Source organism: Mesoplodon densirostris, chromosome 5, assembly GCF_025265405.1.
Source record: "Mesoplodon densirostris isolate mMesDen1 chromosome 5, mMesDen1 primary haplotype, whole genome shotgun sequence".
In the NCBI taxonomy this organism is placed as follows: Eukaryota; Metazoa; Chordata; class Mammalia; order Artiodactyla; family Ziphiidae; genus Mesoplodon; species Mesoplodon densirostris.
The window spans coordinates 103,471,535-103,495,594 of NC_082665.1; the positions used below are offsets into that span (position 1 = coordinate 103,471,535).

Sequence of the window (24,060 nt, forward strand, 5' to 3'; positions counted from 1 at the left end):
TGTTTTCAGGCAGGGTATATAGCTTTGTAAATAAATCCCAAAGTTCTGATACATTCCAAGGTTTTTTTTTGATTGTTTTGTTTTGTTTTTTAGCTACTCATGAGATGATAAACTACCCTTATTCCACCAGACCATGACATCAGTTAACAAAGTTCTTTTTTGTCATTTGGAAAAATAAGTGTTTTGATTCATTCTCTACTGAGACTCATTTCTTAACAAAGACTCGAATGTCAGTACTAGAAGCTTGCTATATTTTTCTTAAAATGTATGTCTAACTTATCCATTCTTATATAATGACTAGCTACATCTATATTTAATGGCATATGGAGAAAAAAAAAGATGAATAGAAGACTTATCTTTAAAGGAGAAGGGAAGTTGGTAGGCTTGTTTTTAAACTTTACGTTTTAATCCCTGTACCTTAGTACTTAGCATTTTGTGTATCTGAAGAGCTCTTGTGTTTTGCTTTTTATCATTAAATGACTATGGAGTTAATATAGTGTATTTTTAGTTTATCTTTCTTATTTGGGAGTTCAGCATAGGAACTTCAAAATCATGCAGCAAATTCACATCTCAAGAGAAAATTGATATGCATGTTGCTAGGCTTCTGGGGGCATCTAGAAGTATAAGACAGAGCTCTCCCCTTTATTATATTGTAGACCAAGTGGGAAGTAAATCCACACTGGAGAAAATAGAAAACAACACATGACAATACTTCATGATAGATACACATTAATTTTAAGGAAATAAGGGGAGAGGTCTATTTTTAGTTAAATTGGTTGGAAGCTACAGACATTGAACTGGGCCCTTAAGGAGACAGATTTGCATGTATAGGTTTCCCATACTACCAGAAAGTAGAGTTTTCCTGTGAAACCTTTTGTAAGCTGAAATGGCATAAAGTGAAGAAGCAATTACCTTAGGACACATCTTGCTAATAGATGCACAAAATAACGTGAGATAAAGCACAGATGCTCACTGACACAGTTCAAAACTCTGTTGGCTTGATGCTGAGTTTAGTTCCTGAGGAAGGAGCTGGGGGGTGCTGCTGTCACTGTTTGGGGCGCTTGCTGCAACGCAAATGCTGAAGGCTGTTTTCTCTTCATGCCTTTTTTTCCTAAAGCAGAAATCCTCTTTGATTTCTTTTGGTTAGCGAAAACAGGTATTTGTGTAGGTCTTTTGTAAAAGCAAAATGGTGTAAAATGGGCTTCCCTGGTGGCGCAGTGGTTAAGAATCCGCCTGCCAATGCAGGGGACATGGGTTTGAGCCCTGGTCTGGAGAGATACCACATGCCGCCGCGGAGCAAAGAAGCCCGTGCACCACAACTACTGAGCCTGCGCTCTAGAGCTCGCATGCCACAACTATTGAAGCCCGCGTGCCTAGAGCCCATGCTCCACAACAGGAGAAGCCACTGTAATGAGAAGTCCACGCACTGCAATGAAGAGTAGCCCCCACTCTCTGCAACCAGAGAAAGCCTGCGCACAGCAACAAAGACCCAATGCAGCCTGGAAAAAAACAAAAGGTGTAAAATGAACTTTTGAAAAGCATAGGATACCTCTATGCTAAGAGGAAAGGATGAAAAAATGCCATCCCAGAACTTACAAAGAATAGAAGTGGGAATGATTATGATAGTGATTGGGTCATATAAATCTGACACATTAATTGTGTTATAATAATAATGATATTGTAGGCTTTCATAGAATCTTTGCAGTGTTTACATTTTTAAAAGGTCACTATTGAATTCGGCCCTTGGGATGTTAGAAAAAGTCCGTAAACATTTAAAGTCATGCTGAAGTTTTGTCTCACTGATAATGGCTTCAACTCCATTGATTGTCAGGTTGAAGCTGTCTTTTCTCAGAGTAACCTAAAATTTGTTCAGTGATTTCAAACGCTGTATTCTTCTAACTTAAGACATTATTGTGAGAAAAACATAATTTTATGTAGAGCTACTAAAAATACACTCCCAATTCATGAGACCATCGATTATAAGAAATATTCTTATTTGAGAGATGTTAAATGTGAAAAAAAGGTGCTGCCTAGAATCAGTGAAATAATGGTAGAATACAGTATGCAGTTAAAGTACTCATTCTTCTAAATATGATTAAATTTGCTTTTAAATATTGGATAGTGGTTATTTCTTATTATATTGGTTTGGCCAGTTTGTTTGGTTAGTGAATACATTGTGCAATAAAATTCTTGGTAAAAATGAAAAATGTGTCTTTTAATTTTACTTAAAACCAAATGAACTGTTTGGCCAACCCAATACTAACAATTTGTTAAAAACCTAAAAATGGGCAAAATTTTTAAAATATTTCCCTATATTAAGTGCATTTTCATATTGTATATGTATAATGTTTTGTATGTTCTCTGCAAAATTCTATTGGCTATGTTTCTGCACATCCAAACAGTTCAATTTTTAATCTATCTGACTAGGTAAATACTTTATTACTAGTATACAATATTAACATTCATTTATTTCTTAGTTAATAAATTTCAAATTCATTAACATTTTTATTTCTCTTTCTTTGGAGCAGCCAATCAGTAGGGTTATTTAAACAATGATTAGCAGGAAATAATGTTGAAAAATTTCATTTTTCTTTAATAGAAATAGTTGGCTTATGTTTTCTTCTTTCCCAAGGTACAAACTCTGAGCTGTCTAACCCATCTGAAACTGAATCTGAGCGTAAAGACGAGCTGAGTGATTGGTCATTGGCGGGAGAAGATGACCGAGAGAGCCGGCATCAGCGTGACAGCCGGAGACGCCCAGGAGGAAGAGGCAGAAGTGTTTCAGGGGGTCGAGGTCGTGGTGGACCACGTGGTGGCAAATCTTCCATCAGTTCTGGTAGTCTTTTATATACTATGTCAGAATCCTTTCTTGGTAAACAGTATAATTTCATATATGTTAATTCATTTACCAGGGCCAGTCATTTTTGGAAGTTTCTCTTTTAACTGTCTGAGGAAAATAGTAGAATATATATATATACACACATACACATAGCAACATAAGGAAAAGCACTATAGAGTGTTTCTCAGTGAAAGTTTAGCTAGAATATTCAGAATGTTCTTGCTTAGTATAATGGGCTGGGGGGAGAATTGAGAATTGTCAGGGATCCATGGACTAGATCCATAGTATATTATTGTATGGCAACTTTTAATAAAACCACTCTTAATAAATTTTTTAAAAAGACTGGATCAAATCACACTTTTTACAGGACTTTAAAGTACTCTCTAGTTCTAGTGATATTCTTCAAGTCCTAAGTTCAGTTTACAGACTTCCAGGGAAATTGTTTTTTATATTTTAGTATATTGTTCACTATTACCAAGGTTTATAAAATTATAGTATGCTGAATTACAAAGTAAATGTACTTTACCTAGTGTTTATGATTAATGGATAAACTTAGTGTCTTTTGCAAAGATGCTAGCTTGCTAGCTGTTACCAAAGGAAACTTAGAAAGGAAAAATCGTGATTAGGTGAATTTCTTCTATAATTTGATTGGTGGAAGCAATAAATGCACATAGGTAAGATGGGTATTTTTTTTTCTTATAAATTATATCTTAAAACCTTTCCTTTCCCACCCTCACCCTACCTTACTCCACCTTCACTCTTTCTTTCTGGAGATGGGAGTACTACTCAACATTCATTTCCACATTTTCCTATAACCAGTTAGAATTTCAAATTTTTTAGTATGCTTTATTTGTGTAGACTTGTTTTGCTTGCTTCGGTTCATAGTAAGAGATTTCTATTGTGTCATGGAGTGCAGGTGTTGAGTATTATTTGGAAATAGTTCATTGGCATAAAGAAGCAGCAACCACATTGAACTCAGTTATGGAGACAAAAAGCTGTTTGTTGGAATTGATTCATTTGAGCTGAATATTTGTTTTCATTTTTATTTCTCTAGCCTCTGGGCAGGATTAGCTAGGAATGTGAATGTAAAAAGTAGCATGTAATAATATACTAGTTCCTAATACGTTTTCAAAACAAGTCAAAGAGAAATGGTAGAAAGCCAAGTTGTCTGCCCATCTTCTGTTTTAATTTTTCACTGCCATTTAAAGGTTTTTATATTTGTTGTTTTTCAGGTAAAATAGTGATACAGAAAACATTTTATCTGAAGACAGAGAGGGTATATTTTTACCTGGGGAAAATTGGAAGTTTCTTATCATTAATTGATATAGTTCAGTATAGGTCAGAATATTCCTAATAACTGCAGCTCTCTTAAACAAATATTTCTTGCCTCTGACATGCATATAGTGCTCAAAGATCCAGACAGCAATCCATACAGCTTACTTGATAATACAGAATCAGATCAGACTGCAGACACTGATGCCAGCGAATCTCATCACAGTACTAACCGTCGTAGGCGGTCTCGTAGACGAAGGACTGATGAAGATGCTGTTCTGATGGATGGGATGACTGAATCTGATACAGCTTCAGTTAATGAAAATGGGCTAGGTATGTAAGCACTTAGGGAAAAGATATATATTATTGTATAATATTGTTAATGTATGAAGCTTTTTTTAAAAAAAATCCCAAACATATGCAATTCACAAATTGAATTTTTCCTAGTGTTTACTTCAGACGAGGTAGATGGCTTTGTGTCTGTCTTAAATGTCTAGTTCTCAGATTTGTATAGCCAAATAATTTGAAACTGGGAGGGTTTATTAAAGTGCCCTTTGATGCCATTAAAACAAGACAGATACTCAAACTGCAAGGCACTTAATACTCTAACTGTTCTAAACCAAAATTGGGCTTTCAGTTTGCCTCTTTAAATGTTATTATAAATGACACTAATGAAGGTGTGTATACTGAGTAGGCATTGATTTCCAGAGGGCTAAAATGTCATTAACTTTGGTTAAAAAAAAAAAAAAAAAAGGAAAACTTTATTCCTGAATGATGATAATTTAAATTAAGTCTTAGAGTTTGTTTAATCAAGAGTTGAAACCCTCTTAATTTCTGGATGCTAATTCTATTTTTAATGTAGTAGGAATGTTTTAAACTACAAAAGTATTTTTCCTGTGAGTAATGTGTATTGTTTTATCTTTCCTGTTTAATTAAAAGGTTCTTTTCCCTTCTTTAAATCTTTGAAGGAAAGAAGTTTTTTGGGTTTTTTTATTTTTTTTGCTTTGTTTTTTGCTTTGTTTTTGTCAGAATAGTTCATGGTGAACTTTGCAATTACAGATGATAGTGAAAAAAAACCCCAGCGACGCAATCGTAGCCGCAGGCGTCGTTTCAGGGGTCAGGCAGAAGATAGACAGCCAGGTAACTTGCGTGGACCTGTTGCCAACACCAGGTTTACAAGCATGAAAAAAATGTCATGTGTCTGCTTTCTAAATATATTATACTTACATGTACACCTGTGCATATACATTCAAGATGTGCATTGCATAAATTGTTTACTCAACTAATATGACTACTACTCTTAAGAAAATGCATTCTTCCTTCACACCATAAATGTGTAGTAAACCCGTCTAATTGAACTAATGTTGTGTCTCAATTTTTTTACATGGAAATACTGTTGAGAAGACCGTTATTTTGTCCACTTGGCAGATTCTGCATTCTTGAGTTGGGGGCTGCCATCCCAGGAACTATGTTGTAGATTGTGATTGAGGTTGATTGGCAAAATTGGGCAGCTTTTGCATGGTGCCTGCTTACTATATCTGGGTTCAGCACCTCATTTTTGTGGGGTTTCTCATACCCACAGTTTAAAAAAAAAGTATAAATGAAAAAATACTTGAAAGTGTCTTTTTCCTAGTAAGAGGAATGCATGTTATGTTTTTGTTTATTGTAGTGTGATGCCTTTTCCCTTACACCTACTAACTATTCAAATTAATAGTACTTACTTAGTTTTAGAATGTTAATTTAAGTAGATATAATTTTTAGTAACTTCAAAGAAACTTGTTTGCTGTGTCTATACTATCTTGAACATAATTCCATTTCCTTTGTATGGAGAATCACATGTATATTTACAATGAAGAAACTGTGTGCACCAGAAATAAACCCCTTTTAAACTAATCAATTTTGCATTCTTTCCAAAGCAAATTCTTGTGTTTTCCCCAAATAAAGAATGTAAATTCCAGTATCTTTATTTAGAATTTTAAGTTTAGTGGTTGTAGAGACATTTGAGAAAACTGGTTAAGCGTATTAGTTTCCATTCTTGGGGGAAAAAAAGTTCATGTTTTAAAGATAGTTGTAAATTTAAAAGGAATTAAATATTGTCAAAATAGGTTCCAGGAAATGTTATTGTTTTCTTTTCTCTCTCTTTAGTGTTAGAAATATCTTTTAGATGAAGAGATTGTATTTATTTTGTTTTTTTGAAGCTGGCATAGCAGTGCATACACTTTTTGGCTATACTTTATAAATAAGGAAACTTAAGCTATTAGTAGGATGGGCTTGAGATAGAATAAATTACAACATAATTAACTAGGTGGATGGTGGTTCATTACTAAGGCAAAGGACATAAAGGGAATAACGTAAAAGCCTTTGATAAAGAAGAGGAAGAGATTTCTGCATGGTATTAATCGAAACTTGAGTAATTTAGAGTTTTAAATAATTAAGCAATGATTTGTGTTCTTTACTGCATTTATTCCTATTTTACTCTGTTCTTTGGAAGTACTGATTTCCTCTTTAGAACTCATTGCCTTTTTCAGCGTGCCCCCTATCCCCCAAACCAACACACACACACACACACCACCCCACAAGATAGGATAGGTGGAAAAAGCACATCATTTTCTCCTTTGCCCCTGGAAGGAGTATCTACGAAGGCAGCTTCTATCCAAAGTTAATGTCAACATTCTCTGAAATAAACAATTATTTAATTTGTTCTTACTTGCTCAGAATTTGTTGCCCGTAGTATAAATTAAGCAGTGAGTATTTACTAAGAAAAGAATGACAGTATACTGGTGTCCAGTGAATTAACTTTGGAGCCCTTAAATTCTAGAGTCCAAATTATGCTGCACAAATTGCCTCAATTTTTTTCTAGATATTGTAAATACTTACTAATCTGTTTTGAACTTTTAAGTGGCTTGTATTATAAAGACTGGCTATAAACAGGTTTTTCTTTGAATTAACTGAAGTTATTTTTAGTTTTACCTCCCTTTGGTAGAGGAGGGGCACTGATAAATTTTTACCTTTCCAGCTAAGTGCCTATTAATTAATTGATAAACTGTATCAAAGTATACTATTCTCTGTCTGTACATAGTGGATGAAGAGTTTTAAGAATTGTCACGTGTTCAAATATAGCAGTATGTGTGTCTATGCATCAGGGTTTCCACGTAGCTGAGTTCTTCCAGGTGTCACTTGAGGGCTCAACCATGGAAACAGAATGAATTCATTAAGGTGCTCTCCAAACTAGAATACTTCCTAGGATGCTTTTGCTTCTGTGTATGTAGATATAATGATGAAGTGGATTTGATAGTATCCCTCTCCCCAATTTTGGAAACTATTATTAAATGTATTTAGAAATTCATTTACAGTGAATTTAAATGACCATTTATAAAACTCCAAAATGAGCACATGGAGTTTCTTACAATTTGGAGGAAAAGAGACAGTTTTAGACATGAAACATCCTTATTTAGCGGTGTTTCTAAAGATATGTATTAGTTCTGAATTAAGTTGTTTCCTTGAGATTTAAAAAGATTCATTTTAATAGTTCTAGAAAGTTCTTGGATCTTATAAAGAAAGGTGTTAGCATGTTAATTCATGATTAAGAAAAATGAATTGTAAATACAGTCCAGCTTTTTATTATATTAAAATGATTTATTTTCATATAATTTGAACCTGATGGACTAGTTCTTCCTGTACATAGTGACTTTAAATTTTAAATTTACCCGAGTTTTAATTCTTTTGTAATTTACTTGCTCCCATAATTTAAAGTACACCGTATTCCACATAATCAGGGATTTTTCTTCACCAGTTTCTGAGGGAAAGTAAGTACTTTGAAAGGAAGAAGGTGATTATTTTGATATTTCTTCAAATAAGTGAATTCTAAGTTGCAGGTCCTTGAAGAGAAAGTTCTGCAGTATAAAGTGAGGCCAGTCCAGTGTACTAGCAGGCCAGAGGTAGTTTGTTGCAGTTGGGTTGGCAGTAGGGTGTTAGTGTGGGTTAGTCTTTTCCCCTTTGGGTTAGTCTTTTCCCTGTATCCCTACTGCCATTGCAAACACAAACACCTTTTCAGTCAGTCCCTTGAAAGATAGGCAAGATGGGGAAAGGGAGTGGTTACTGAATGGTGGACCTTTTCCCACCATGATCAATGGCCACATTTTTAGGTTGGTGTTCTGTCATCTTTAGTTTGCTTGCAGTTTTTTTAGATTACTCAGAATGGTGTCTAGTGTGAAATGTGAAAAAGGAACCATAAAATACACTTGGATATCTTACTGTGCTTTTAAAGAAAATGTTAAAAAAAAGCAGAACAACTAATTTCTGAGTAAATCTTTTACATCTTTGATGAAAATTTCAAATTGAAGCATACTACACCACAATTTGACCCAGTTTGCCCCATTTTTTTCCCCCACTGATAAGTGCAAACACTGGGCTTAGAATGCTGCATTCCCTATTCTTGGTTGTGGATTTCTATGTCAGACTTACCCCACAACTGTAGACTAATCAGAAGCAAATGGCTGGACTCTTGTTGAAGAGGACTTTAATCTAGGCTTCCTCGCTCTCCAGCTTGAAATCTTCTGTAATCAGCACTAAACCACAGGCACATTTTTCACGGTTAGTTTTTGGTTGGAGGTGGTACCCAGCTTAAGAAAATTTTGAAATTGGGTAACCCACCATTAATTTATTTTAAAAGTAAAATTACTCTTTATCCATAAATAAACTTTAGAAGTACTTTTTCAACACCTGTAATTTTTTTCTCATCTTCAACAGTCACAGTTGCAGATTATATTTCTAGAGCTGAGTCTCAGAGCAGACAAAGAAACCTCCCAAGGGAAACTTTGGCTAAAAACAAGAAAGAAATGGTAAGGAGAATTTAACCTGTAGGTTTTGGTGTTTTTGTTTTTGGTATGGTTTAGTTTTATTTTCACTTCTTAACTTACTTGTATGATCACTTGTTTCCCCAATTAGATGAGTAATATTTTAGTTAAAGACTACTCTTGATTTTGATTTTGGCCCCAGGTAACTGAAGATATGCATGCTTGAGCCTGAAATACTTTTCATTTAGAACTCTAAATAGCATTCATAAAATTCAGTCTGCCCAAAGATACTGGGCATAGAGACTGTTGCCTTAATTTGGGGAGCAGTAGGCTGAATATACCTCTTCTCAGTGGTGGATAAAGACCTTTAAGTTTCAATTCTTTTAAATATTTTAAGGGATTTGATATGTAAATGTGAGTTCCCAAAAAAAGGTGAGTAAGTAGGTGGTTATTTGCATTACTTAGGGTATTAATGTTTATATCTTTTATATGGTGAGCTTTCCAGTGGTTAAAATGAAATTAGGTGCAAGTTTTCAGTAAGCAGGTACAGATTCTTCCTGTGGTTTATGCACCACTAGATACTAGAGATAAAGAGTTGAAAAGCCCAGAGAGGTGGAGTACATTGGTATTCGTTTTGAATTTTAAGAATGTTTTAATTCTTTGATCCATTGTGGTATGTGAAAACTAAAATTATTTATTAGCTAATTAATGTTTATATAGCTATTGTCCTCCTCAGCTATAGATTTCATTTATAAAGAAGTTGAAAAAGTTGTCTCCCTTTGGCAGGCAAAAGATGTGATTGAAGAGCATGGTCCTTCAGAAAAGGCAATAAATGGCCCAACTAGTGCTTCTGGCGATGAAATTTCTAAGCTACAGCGTACTCCAGGAGAAGAAAAGATTAATACCTTAAAAGAAGAAAATACTCAAGAAGCAGCAGTCCTGAATGGTGTTTCATAAACTGAAGAAGTTCCTAGTTTACAGTTCTTTTACATTACATTTTACAATAGTGCTTGTACAAGCTTGCCAAAGATAGAATATGGATCGCCAGTCTTTACATCGCACTTTCAGTTCCTCCATTTGGAATTCAGAAAGGGGAGGGATCCTGAAGAAATCATATGTTAAACATAACTTTGACACCTACTGTGTTATAAAATATATCATCAGATGTGCCTTGAGAATAGTATATGTAACATTAAAAAAAGTTGCTGGCTATAGGAAATGTTATTTTGTTTTCAAAATATGGCAGAGATGGGGGGAGGTGGGTGGGGGGTGGGATCCCTAAGGGAATATTCTTTATGAAAGCATTAGCTGCTTTTGTTACGTTTTTAATAATATGCAACCACTTCTTCACCTGAGGAAAACTAGAGTGAAATGCAGTCTAAGATATTTTGCACTGAATTGTAATTTCTTCATTAGTTTAGTCTGGAAACTGGTCTGTTTTAATGTGTTTTTAAAATGCTGTATGTAGAGGAAAATCTGCAGGCCACTGGAATACATTTGTTAAATTCTCATCTGCAGGGACACTGGGTGATATTGGCAGTGACTGTTCTACATTGAGGCTTTGTTTGGTTTATTTATTAAAGTGTACAGTATTTAAAAAATCAAACATAGCTTTAGTTAAAACACTAAGCTGAATTAGTCATGTCCATTCAGACATAACCTGAACTACTGAAAAGATCAATTTCCAGAAGGTTTATTCTGTATAAACTACATGTTAGTCTTCAGTAGAGTATCTTTTCCTTTTCTTTTTTCCCCCTTTTTCTTTTTTTTTTTCCCTTTTTCCTTTTTATTTTATTTTTTTTTTATTTTGGTTGTTTGATGTGCAATATGTTTTTGTATGCAGGTAGTAAATAAACTTTGATCTTCCATTTGCTGATTTTTAACTTTCTACTTTTTATACCAACTGTTGAAAAGTAGTTGGACCTACTTAAAGGCCTAGAGTAGTATTCTGATTGCTTTTTAAGATGCATTTATACTTGCTCATAAGTAGTAGTAAAATATTAGCTGGTCAATTTATCATTTTGTAATGAATCATCTGAAATCTTAGTACTTAAAAAAATTTAGTGTGTTAGAATAGAATGGTTTAGGGAATTGATCAGAGATTTGATATTAGGAAAGTCTTTGTAACAAAATTCTAATCATAGGCAACTTTTGGAAGGCACTGGGGTAAAATCCAGAATTTTACTTTTGCCTTTGGTTCTTTATTAAAGTTATTTTTATAAAGAAGTATAATGAGCAGTTTTTAAATAAGGAATGTCACTAATTTGATTTTTGGTTCTCAAGGAAATAATTTTAAAGGTTCTCATACTAATGAATGGATTTTTTGTAAATATTTTAGCCAGATGTCTTAATTTTAGGAAGATACAAACTTAAACGAAGTGTGTTGCAAGGTGATATCAAGTAATTGTGGGTTTATGGGAGTTGCTCTACAATATTATATAAAGACTACTGAGCAAGAAGAAAGCTCTTTCACTTGGCATGTGAAAAGTATTTTTTATGTGCATAATTTATGGTAATTTGTTATGTGCATTAAAAAGCTAAGTGATTTTAATTTATGGCTGAAGGACAATTCAGGTTGTAGTTAAAAATATTTGCCAGGTCAGTGTATGTAAAACCCTAGCCCTGAAATTTATTACCGTTGAGGTTAAAGATGTGATGATATTACATGCTTTTTCCTAAAACCCTGATAACTGAAAATTTTAAGGTGTAGTGTGAAGAGTGCAGTCCTTGAACATTGAATAATAATATCAAATAATTTCATATCCTAATAAAATTACCCACAAATGTCTTTTTTTTAATCCACCAAAGTCAGAAACATGTAAAATTGTTGGCCTTTTTATTCTTCTCTTCAATAGTAGAGTTACAAATTAACTATAAGGTATGAGAAGAATTTTCATTAATCCCCAAATCGGTAAATATGGTGTAAAGAAAATACGATTTTTCATTTTCTTCCAGGTAGAATATTCACTAAAATCCTCCTGTAAAGACTGTTTCAATGGGAACGGAAGAAACACAAAATCATCTTAAGTGGGTTTAGCCCAGGGAGTTTTTTTAGAACTAATAACCAGATTCTAGGAAATACGTATTAAGATTTTATTATTTACAAATGACTAATCCCAATGTCCTTTAGAAATATGTACTGCAGAATCATGATAGGCCTTTTATCTTTTTTTTTTTAATAGCACATGCTCAGATTCAGAACTGAAAAGTCCACTCCCCAAAGGTAACTATTATTGATAGAGGTAGCCTTCCAAACTTAGTTTGAGAGGGGTGCATCTTTTTTGGCTACTATTTACACGGAATGTTGCTATGGGAAAACTTGCCAGCCCCCCCAGAAAGGTTTTGTGCAGCTTAAATATTGTTTCAGCATACATATATGAAATCGTGTTATGATATCTGAACTAAATCATGAATTAAAAGCTGAGATTACATGGGGGTAAAAATGGTCTTTTCCTGAAGCCTTGGGAAGCCTAGGACTCTTGGGTTTGGCATCACTCTTTTAAGCCTTCCACGGGCCTAAAACTGTTTCGCAAAATGGTATGGGTTTCTGTTGACAGGTCAGTCACCACTGTTAAAATTATAATAGGGATACATAAAAGTCTTAATTTTAAGTAACTTTTAATGTGGAGGTAACAGCATATCAAACCAGTGAGTTCATGAAAACTGAGACGTTGCTTAGGACAAGGCTGAGGGAGGTAGTAGCTTAAGTAAATATTCTTTAAAAAGCAAGTCCAGGTAGACACAGACAAGCAAAATAACCAAAGAACAGGAAAACACTAAGCTGGTGTTTTACTGTTTGTACTGGATCTCCATTCATGTCAGCCGTTCTTTTGTGGCTGGGATCCATCACCTTTGGAAGTATTTTTGTAGCTACTGTTTGCTATGAGTCTAGTGTTTAACCTCAGAAGGGTCTCTGCAAAGTTGGTATGTTAACTGAATATTGTTGGTAGATTGGGAAATAGTACCTACCATTTGTGTCCTCTGCAAACAGATTGACTTTTTTCAGATTGAAACCAACTAGTTAATATTCTTATAGGCTGTGCCTACAATGAGCTTATGCCGTAAGCAGATGATTGGCGGTTATTGGAAATGAATAAAGGAAAATTACTTTTATACTTAGATTTTCTAAGGCTTCAAGGGACTTGAATTTGAATTGGATCTATGGGTTTAGCAAAATTCCAAAAGGCAACAAGTAGGGTGTTCATTGTGAAGTCTCAGTCTCCCTGTCTTTGCTATTTACAATTTGGATCCCCTGTACCCTTTATAAGGATATCTGATACGGTGAATTTGCTGATCCCTTATTTTAAAATTTTAGTTTTTTACTAGGATGCTTGAATGGATAATACTCACTTATAACCCATGATTAACCTATGACAGCATTTGGGTTTTATTTCAGGGAACTGTTGCAATAAAGCAATAATTGGAATCTGCTATAGTAAAACTTCTGGCAAGTGGTGGTAATTTGAAACTGCACTCAACTGCTGGTTGAAAACGTCAGTTATGTTGAACCATAGGAAATTGCTGGGAGCTGACCAGTTTTGACCCACAGAAGAGAATTTCTTATGGTTCAACCTAATAATACTTTTTAAGGTATAATCATTTACTCCAGAAATCCAAGCAAGGGTCTAATCATCCAGAAAAGCCCTAATTATTGGATGAGGGAGGTGCATACTCTATAAGGAAAATACTGTTTTTTAAAATGGTTTATTAGTGGGTCACTTCAGATTCAGATTCATCTGTATCTTCTATATTACTATTTCAGGGTACTGAAGCACAGAATTGGGAGTTACTAAGTTGTACAAACTTTTTCTATATTCTGTTTCATCCAACTAGAGAGGCCTAGACTAGGTGATCCCATAAAGGCCTTTCCAATATAACTTGAGTGTAATCATATGTTAGACCCTGTGTGATACTTAACCATAGTCCTATGTACTCTCAAGGAGTATGCTGAATTAAAATGGTGTTTGTTTTCTATTTATATCTGTCCCAGACATTTCCAGCTATATTGTATGCAATCTAAAGATAAAAGAGGGGCAGAATTATTTTTCACTAACATTCTCAATTTCAAAGCCCCACTATTAAGTATACTAGTTAGCAGTTTCTCAAATTAGGGTGAAACCACAGGGATATTTTCTGAATGTTTTGTACCCTTTTTAGTTGATGGATTGTCAAATGTAGCTACTCATTTTCTAGGTTAGAGACTGTTTTCATTACAGAAATTTTCCCATAGTTTTTCTAGAACTAATCTATGCTTAATTGTTCCCTGGAGCTCATACCTCAACCTCTTTGAACTTCATTTTTCACCTTGCTGTTCTCAGGTTGTAAAGAAAAATGTCACATAAATACTTCACTTGAAATTCCATTAACTGAAACAGCACTAAGGTCACAGCAAGTGTTAACTTGTTCCAGATTATACCCTAACACTGGACTACGACCTAGTCATTGGGTCAGGAATAACAGGTTAACACTGGATAGAAGCTCTTTCTATATCCTGTTGCTAAAGCAACAGTTGGCTCTAAGCAGATACACAACACTGAACAACAGTGCCAGCAACAAAAAGCAGAGCTTAAGTCGTTTAAGTTTCCTGGTACTCAAGGTTACTCTCAGTCCAGGGTTCTTTAACCAAAAACCTATTCTAGCATTCTAGGTAAGTGCTTTTTACTTTACCTCAGATTTATACATTTCTTTCTACCATATTCTGGCCTTTTAAGTTTTGCAGCCAATTTCTAAATTTTCATTGTAATTAACGTTTGGGGGATCATTTATGCTGAACAAAATATGACCCCATCACACACTTCTGAAATACAAAACAACTCTTATAGGTTGTTAACAACAGAAAGATGCCTTATAAATTCTCATTGAAACAGTAGAACTCAATATTTTAGCCTGAAGTGTTTAAACTTAAGCTTGGTTAACTCTTAAGCATTCTGCCTGGATTAAATTACTTCTGATACATGGTTTCTTTAAGGTAGAAAATAAATTTTCAGTGTGCCGAATACTACATAGCTTTTTAGTGTGGCATAGTCCAACATGTTTAGGTTTTTACCCTGTGTTAAGATACTAGTTATCCAGTTTCTTCCACTTCTCATTTTACATCTAGCTGCCTTTTACCGTTCTTGCTTGTTTGTTGTGATTCAGAGCACAGGAAATAAAAGAGAGAGAAAACTATATAACCAAGCTTCTAGAATCAGAAAATGGGCTTGTGTTCCATCTATTTTCATACATGTTCTCAATTATTTCTTGAATGGTTTGGGTCTGTATGACTTGTTAAATGCTTCTATAGATATTCCCATCATTTGTAAAACAGCTGAAGGCAAGAGAATTTGCTTAAAGATAAGGGTGGGAAAAGATTCGACTTTAGGACCACCCATTACAGCCTACTTCCATCACCAGCAAAGCAGGTTTATAAAGTTTATTAAGTAGCATAGGACTCATCTATTGTCAACCCTAGAGGCCCAGTGAAGGCAAAAGGGAAGAGGCTAAGTAAGGAAACTAAAGTTCTGGTATGCCAGTTCTGAACATTAAGGCTGTGAATAAGCATGTATTAAGGACTAATATAGAGAGAACCAAATTATAAATGAACCTAGTAAATTGGAGAAGATATTCAGGGCTTATAGTTTCAGTAGCTGTGCAACTTCAGAAAGCATTTGCTCTAGTTTTTCAATTTCCTATCCATAAAGTGTGGAGAAATCTTCACAATTTAAGTTGGCTGTTATTTTTTTTCCCCTCTTAACAGATGAGGAAGCAGAGCCCTAAGTGCATAGATACCTTGCTCAAAGTTGCCTGGCTATTGTAGCAGAAGTTTCACTTGAAACCTGTACCTCCTATTCCCTAGTCCTATATTCAACCATTATCTTCCTCCCTTTTAAGTCTATATCTGAAAGGACCCATGGATAAAAAGGGCCCAAGGTAGAAGTTAATGACAAGGACCAGACACATCTCAGTACCACCAAGGAAAACATCCCTGGGCTATCAGATTTGTGAATGGTACCACAGTGTAGAGGTTAACAGCGTAGAACTTCGGGTTTGAGAAAGATCAGTTTTCTCAGCCAGCATGTTGCTTTGGGCAAGTATCTTAACCTCACTGAACTTCAATTTCATTACTTGTAAAGTGTACTTTAATAGTAACTACTACTGGGTAAGGGGGAAATGCTTAGCACAACGCTAGCACATTGTAAACAGTCAATAAATGTTAATAATACACAAGCATTTTGTAAGAAAATACCATTAAAAGAGAAGGCGCTCTCACAGATCATCATACTTGCATCAATTACCATGATCTAGAGCCCTCATAAAAAAGATGACTTTTTTACCCAAGAAAAATGGTAGGTTTGCCTAACAGCTTTCAATGAAATATGGATTCTACTTGAAAAGGTAAGCCTAGAGAAAATAAAACATTACTATGAAAGAAAAATGTGGTCTCCTGTGCTCCTTAGTATTAAAGTGGAAACAGGTATGCTTAGAAACAGGTATGCTGTGTTTGCATTAAACACTCAAAAGTATACCTTCGACATGAAGTTTTCCTTTTTAAAGTTAATGCTTGATTGCCTTTGGGCATATTTTCTATTCGTCTGAAAAATTTGCTTTTTAGTTGATAATATCTTTTCCTTAATTAAAGCTCTTGTTCATAAACATTTTTTTTGACTAGTCCAAAGGACTGAAATAAAAGGCTAGTAAGCCAAAATACAGTTGATCCTCATTATTAGCGGATTCCTTATTTTCAAGTTCATACCTCCAAAGTCAACAATCAGTGATTTCCTGGTCGGTTGTGGACATGCAAAGTGTGAAAATGAGTCACCCGGTACCTACAAAGTTATGCTCTGCCTTGTTTCAGTTTTCCTAAGTGTAAATAAGATCCTTTTCATGGTCCATTTAATGCCAAGTTTTTTGCATTTTTGTCCTTTTTATTGGTGATTTCACTGTTTAAGATGGCCCCCAAGCGTAGTGCTGCTGTCTAGGGTTCCTAAATGCAAGAAGGCTGTGATGGATTGGCATGAGTTATAATGTTATTGGCTGTGAATTTAATGTTAATGAATCAACAATATATATTAAATAAGATGTCTTAAACAGAAACACTTGTAAACAAGGTTATATGTTCACTGGTTGACAAAAATACTGTGACCAGAGGCTCACAGGAAACCCCTAGGAACAGTGGTTCAGAATTCACTAATTTAGTATTCTCAGTGATTTTATAGAACACAACTACTTTGCATAACAAGAATCAACTGTACCTTCATACCCCCCGTCCCTGGAAATAGCCAAGTGTTTCGTCATACTCTAAATCATGACAATTGAACTTGATCAGATTTTGAATGAGGAAATGGGATGGAAAATAAAAGCAGATACACCTCCATTTTGAAATGTCCCTAAACACATTCCAGTGCTAAATATGACCACCTCCATTATTTTGACCTTGAAAATCTTTGTGTTCTCCATTAATATTTAAGAACTTTAGGATTTAAGAAAGTTTAGATTGTAGGTAGTAGTATTTATTATCTTAGAACTGAAAATTAAGTATTCTGGCTGACCACAAGATATCTTAACCTCAGATGTTTTAGGTAGGTCCTCTGGTTATTCTTAGATATTTTTTGTTAGACCAATAGCCATTTACCCTGAAATGTCATTTAAATATATCAGTGTATGAATTATTGAGTCCTTAGTTATATTTTGATAACAGAGCTTTTCAGTTTCACTAATTGTGTTTTAACAAATGTGAAACTTGATTATGTAAAAAAATAACCAATTAAAGTAGTTTATAAATGGTCAGTCTCTTTAAGGGGTTAGCTAAATAAAATATACATACTTTCTTGATTAAAAACAAGACTTGTATTCTCAAATCTTTATCATACTGTTACAATTTTTAATGTATGAAATCTGAAACAATTCAGATTTATCACTGACAAAGTGATAAATACACACCTAGATCAATTTCTTAGGTTGTGGCTAAATTCACTTTTTCTTTTTTTTTTTTTTTTTTTTTGCAGTACACGGGCCTCTCACTGTTGTGGCCTCTCCCATTGCGGAGCACAGGCTCCAGACACGCAGGCTCAGCGGCCATGGCTCACGGGCCCAGCCGCTCCGCGGCATGTGGGATCTTCCCGGACCGGGGCACGAACCCGCGATTCTCAACCACTGCGCCACCAGGGAAGCCCTAAATTCACTTTTAAGTTCAAGGTTCTAAGTGGCTGGGGGAGTCCTCTGTACCTGTCTTAATGAGATAAGCCCCTACTATAACAACCTGTGCTAATTCCATCATATTGATCACACTGTATTTTAGTTATTTTCACATTGTATTTTAATTATCAGTTTATCAGTCTCCCATCAGATTGGGGATTCCTTCAAGGAGAGACTATCTTGTTCACTTTGTCTTGACATAGGTACCAAATTATTTGACAAATGAGTAACAAACACTTCAAATGGCATGCATTTATCCATAATTATTGAGTATTAACCTACAAATATTCTGTAATCCGATTTTAAATCCTCAAATTTATACCAAGGCTTTCATTTAGCTTATGCTAATTTTTAAAATGTGTAGCTTTGAGGCATTTTATTATAAAAAGCTGGTACTCATACATAAATGAATTGGAACTTAAAATTCATCATACATTTACTTCATTTTTTAGCTTGACCTTCTAGTAAATCTTTAGCTTCATTGATTTTGGCTGCTATATAAGGAGATCCTCCTACAGGAAGAAAAAAAAGGAATAGTTATAATATGGACTCTCCAATTTCTGCTTGGTGAAAAGCTATTCTCTTGCTTCAAGAATTCCTATGCTTATCTAAGAGGTGAAATGAGCAGAAATGAAATTTTGACTTTTTTAAATAACTATGACACTGGAACTGGATGACCAAAAACATGGTTAATATATTTGACCAATGGGAGGGAGATTTCCACAAAAAATGGCATGTTTTGAAAAAGCTTAAACTGATAGAAATAAGATTAAAAAAAATTCTCATACTTATGTGACTTTGAAATAGTGTAAGTTACCTTTTCATGACGGTCACAAGTCATAAACACCAATTTATTGTACTGTGTTATTTTAAAACCATGAAATTTTCAGAGGTGCTGAGCTTAGTTGGGAAGACCCCACTTTGCTTTATATCCCTTTCCTGTTATCAACAGTCCCTTCACGATGTCACCTACATCTCCTTTCCTACTAAACTGCAGCAGTGATTTGAGTGATTCTCAAAAAAGTGTGGCCCTCAGACCAGCAAGCACCAGCAATCAGTAAAAGGCTTAGTTAGGATGCAAATTTATGGGCTCCACCCTAGACCTACAGAATCAAAAGCCTTCCAGTTAGTATAAGCTAAGTTTTGTAAAAGGTTATGCAGTCAGATACCAAACAATTACAACCCTGTTTAAGCTCAAAACCCTCTTTCTTAAAGAGAGGCTTCTACTGTAAAGTAAAAGGACTTAAACACTGGAACATGGATTTTGTGGTCTACATTTTGGTATTCCATTTGATCTTTCAACTCAGCCTAGGCTGCTTAGAAGTGTATCAGAAACTAATAAATACATCCTATAGATTTCTAACTAGGTAACCACTAGTTAAGAGGTCTAAATGGATAGGAAAAAAGTTAAAAGTTTTATTAGTTTCATTAACTGAAATTCAACATTTTCCTTAGGTAAGACTGTAGACACCCACCACCCCAAACAGTAATAGCAGTATTTGAGACTCACTATTGTAAGTCACATCCCAACTGCAGATCTCAAAACACAGTTAATGCTTATCACTACTTCCAAATTATAGTAGTTACTAGATCTGCTCATTAGTCTATAAATTTTTCACTCAGAACTTACTCTCTTAAGATACCTAAACAACAAATGGATCCAGCCTGGGAGACAGTGCTCACAAACAGATCTAGGCATTTCCCTTATAATAGCCAAGAATTAGATACAAAATTATCCCACTAATAACAGTTACTCCAACAAAATGTGTTAACAATAGTTTAATGGTACTTACCCTTGTCTGGGTGATTTAAAAGCATAATTCGTCGATGAGCATCTCTTATTTTTCCCTTATTGGCAGTAGGGCTAATTTAAAAAGGAAAAGGTATTGTATACTTCAGAGTAGATCTGGGTCACATTAAAAAACTATATAAAGGTCAATTAAAAATTATGAAACTGAAAAAAAATTGTGAAACTGGAGTAAGTCAACACAACAGTATGAAAAGCTATTTGGGAACCTCTTCTCTAACACACTAGGAAGAATAATATTCTGAATCACAGAACTAAACAGAGCTCCTTAGAAAAATAAGGCATTCTTAAAAATTTAGTTGAACTTTTTAACTATTCATTACAACAACCCTTTTATCGAAAAGTATGTTTAAGTATTTGGAAATGAAGGCAGAATTTCATCACAAAAAAATCTGTTACTCCGTTATAGAGAACAATATTGAGCACTGTGATTATCTGTTGAAAAATCTACCTTCAATGAGTTAAAAAGTACTCATGCGTCATTAGTCCTTTTCATTGGACTTTTGTAGGGAATGTTTAGATCTTAAAAATGTAATAGATGGAACTTCCCTGGCAGTCCAGTGGTTAAAACTCCATGCTTCTACTGCAGGGGGCGTGGATTAGATCGCTGGTCAGGGACCTAATATCCCGCATGCCACACAGTGCAGCCAAAAAAATAATAAAAATGTTAAAAAAATGTACACAATAGAATAACTCTCTCCTAATAAAAGAGAGAAGGTCTTTCTTACAGTTGCTTATAGCTCTAAATTTGGAAGAAAAATATTAAAAATGTGAGAAATTATTTTACCTTACACCTAGTATTAATGCTGCTTCCCGTTTTGTCATTTTGGGTTCAAACCCACCTCTGTAATAGCCACCACTGAAGGCCTGAAAGTGGAAATACATTTGTAAGAAAAGATTATCAAAATAAACTGAAAGCTGCTAAAAAAATGTCTATAAATGTTCATAGAACCAGCGGAAAAACTAAGACACTTCAGAAAACTAAGTGCAATTCCTATGGTATTTTAACTTTATAAATAGCAACAAATATTTTAATGATCATTAAACATCAATTTTCCCCTCCAGACCATCTAAACTGTCTTGAAGTTACAAGACAAAATAACAGTGCCTTAAAGCCAGTTCTTCTGGGAGTGAAGGGAAGATTATTCCAAGCTAGCCACGTTCTAGATAAAAATTTGATCTCAGAATATGACTACATGTTTTAGAACAAGTGCTTTAGAGGATTCAGAGATCTTTTGAGACAAGTGGTTCAAGGACATTTTGAGGTTCAAGGCAACTACTAAAACAAGACTTTAAGATATATATTGAGAAAATCAGGCTATTAGATCCACTGACCTTGGTATGTCAGAAATTATACTGGTAAAACCTACCATTTCCCTACTACTCCGTCACATTCAATCATAACAATAAAAAGCAATACTCTACAGGTTGTCAAAATCATATTCATTCTGAATTTTGACCACAGAAGGTATGATCATCACATTCAGTCATACTCTAGAGCCCAATTAACTGAAGTGTTACCCAAGTAATCTCTGTTAGGGAGTGCCAGAGCCACACAATAAAAATGGATCACTTCAGACCCCTAGATCCCTCTGTGTTTGTGATGCAGAGCAAATGATGCTGAAGGTAATGGTGTATGAACAATAAAGTGATATTAACTTTCATGATACTAAAACTGTTAACACCTCTTCCCCAAATCTGTCACATGTAACATTTGACTCTTTAGGGTAGCACCATTACAAAGCTCAGAACTTCTAAACCTTCTTTGTGGGAAGCAAGAGAAGGGGTCCAAAGCAATCACTTAGAACTTCATGGATGTCTGGCTCTAGGTTTCATACACAGACAGCAAAGAATTAGCAAAAATGGTGAATAAGAAGTCTTACAGATTTTGGTAGACTTTGAAAAACTTGTTTTACTTGAGGCTCCATATGCTTCATGGCTTGCAAAGCGTAACGGCCTAAAAACAAAAGCAATAAAATAAAAAGTCCGCAACCTCCTCTACTTCAGTTCCACCCCCAAACCATAAACAAACCTGCAAATCCTGCAGCAGCAATGGTCAGTCCAACTGCTACCACTGTACTGGCCTGGTAAAGGGAAGCAGAGTATATATTCATTTCTCTCGTTCTCACCCTTCCCTATCATGCCCATTCTTCCATTCCAACTTATTACAAGTTTTATTTCAATGGGAGAAATAACTTTTAGGATGAAAATATTCTGCCCAATGATCCTGCAAATTTTATATCCAATGCATTTAAAAGGTATGGGATTTTTCACTAAGGAAAAAAAAAGGCAAGTCGATTTGCTTATTTATTTATACAACAGTGAAAAAGATAATTCCCCTCCCCTTGAAAACTTCTCTTTCACCTCCGGGCAAGTGAAGTCACATTAAAATTCAATCAAGAGCAACGGAAATAAAGTTTCGGCCAGAGAAGGGAGAACTGTTTACAGAGAATTCCTGTAAATTCTGATTCACCGTTAAACGTAGGCTTAACTAAGAGACTAGCTTCTCATAGCACCTTCGGCCAAATATGTTCAGGAATCGAGAAGAGATGTGTCAGCAAGAGAAAAGGGGAAAAACAGAGCAATGTAGAGAAAGGGCTGCGAGGATGTGTTAGGGGAACAGCAGGTATAATCAAATGCGTTTCCACTAACCTCTGAGCCCCATGGACGGCAGGCACAAAGGCCCGAGAGGGGTGAGACAACAGCTCTGTGTCCTAGAGGGTGACTCTCCGGGGCGCTACACCCCCAGCTCTGAGTCGTATTAGGGAGACATCTGCAGCTCCTCTCCTCCCAGACCTTGAGCAGAGGTTAAGGCCTGGGCCTGAGATCGCCCAAGAGGCCGGAAGGCGGAACTCACCATGGTTCCCGCTCGGCTCCTCTGCTTCCACCGGGAGCGCGGTACATCCCTCCCCACCAACTCTACGCCTCTACATTGAAGCGCCGCGGCCACAACCAGCACGTACAAACCGCCCAGACACGGGCGCCCCAGGAAATACGGCAATGGCAGCCGTAAACTAGGCCGGAAAACTGTCGTAAAAGGGGACAGCGGACGGGAAGGAAAAAGGTCGCTCAAGCCGTGGGCAGGTGGAGAAAGCGACTTCGGATTGGTTGGTGGGTGGGCGGATCACCTCCGTACTGGGCTCAAAGGTGGGGCTTCTTGTTTTGTCCTTTGCGCCTGGGCCTAGAGTATTTGGAAATTCCTTCGGGGAAGGGTATTGTTATAGAAGGGCATGAGCAAATACTGTGTAGCTACACTCTGAACGGTTTTTTTGTTTGTTTGTTTGTTTTGCCTGCATCTTAGCATCTCCATTTGGCATTTATTTTGTTTATAACTGCCAAGAGTAATGAATATTCTTAAACATGCCGTAACAAGTCCACCATGAAGCCAAATAAGTATGTAGCGGCACAGTATAGCAAAAAGGTGTTCCAGAAAATCAAAGGAGCAAACCACATTGTTTCAGAGGTTCTGTAGCATTCATTTATTTAGAATAATATGTTTAAATATGTGACTTGACAGGAACTTGCGTGAATGTTTGGGGTTTGGTTTTGTGGAATGGAATTACTACTTCAAGGACAGTTAATATTCTGATCATGGGATCTCAAAATCACCACAACTGAAAAATGCTATTTAAAATTTCTCCCCTTCTCAAAGTAAAAAGTAGGGTTTGGTTTTGTCTTTACAGAGTATCAGTTTCATATATCCCTACATAAGAGGAGAAGAGAAAAATAATGGAGACAGTAATGGAAATTTTACAGTGTGATGTTTGGATGATCAAAATAAATTTGGAGTTAATTCCCACTTCGAACTTACAAAGTATTAGGAGTCTGTTTACATTGCAATGAAATTCTGCTTTGATGAGGTGGTTGGTTATTAGACAAATATGTGAATTTGATGGCTTTCTTTTCCTCATCTATAAAAAGATTCTGCATTTGGATCTCCAAGATAGCCATGAGATTTGTGTAATGAAATTTATTGTCAACAAACGATCCAACACTAAGACCCTAGTGTTAAGTGTACATCTTCCTCTTTTGCCCCCTTTTATCTAGTTTTTAACTCAATAACTACAAAAGAAATAATCAAGTGGGACATAAGACATTGGGACCAAAACGGCCAGAAAAAACTAGACTGCTACATTCAAAACTTCCTGTTATGTATAGTTTTGATATATACA

General features: G+C 35.4%; 2 protein-coding genes across 6 annotated transcripts in view; one reads left to right on the plus strand and one right to left on the minus strand.

Moving 5' to 3' along the window:
* FXR1 (FMR1 autosomal homolog 1) overlaps positions 1–10,156 on the plus strand; it is a 57,543-nt gene extending 47,387 nt beyond the window's left edge. For 2 of the 5 annotated variants that reach the window (XM_060099182.1, XM_060099184.1), the window contains 5 exons: positions 2,633–2,836; positions 4,244–4,444; positions 5,171–5,251; positions 8,861–8,952; positions 9,694–10,156. In XM_060099182.1, coding sequence (XP_059955165.1) covers positions 2,633–2,836; positions 4,244–4,444; positions 5,171–5,251; positions 8,861–8,952; positions 9,694–9,864 — 749 coding nt within the window. In that variant the 3' untranslated portion in view covers positions 9,865–10,156. The remainder of the gene's footprint in view (positions 1–2,632; positions 2,837–4,243; positions 4,445–5,170; positions 5,252–8,860; positions 8,953–9,693) is intronic. The other 3 variants (XM_060099183.1, XM_060099185.1, XM_060099186.1) reach the window with 2 other exon arrangements.
* Positions 10,157–18,429: 8,273 nt separating this feature from the next.
* On the minus strand, positions 18,430–22,837 carry DNAJC19 (DnaJ heat shock protein family (Hsp40) member C19). Its single transcript, XM_060100067.1, has 6 exons — positions 22,541–22,837; positions 21,921–21,972; positions 21,772–21,845; positions 20,676–20,755; positions 19,875–19,945; positions 18,430–18,593 (listed from the first exon to the last, which is right to left on the minus strand). The coding sequence occupies exons 3-6, from the start codon at positions 21,823–21,825 to the stop codon at positions 18,523–18,525; spliced, it is 276 nt and encodes a 91-aa protein (XP_059956050.1). The 5' UTR covers positions 21,826–21,845; positions 21,921–21,972; positions 22,541–22,837; the 3' UTR covers positions 18,430–18,522.
* Positions 22,838–24,060: the final 1,223 nt, after the last annotated feature.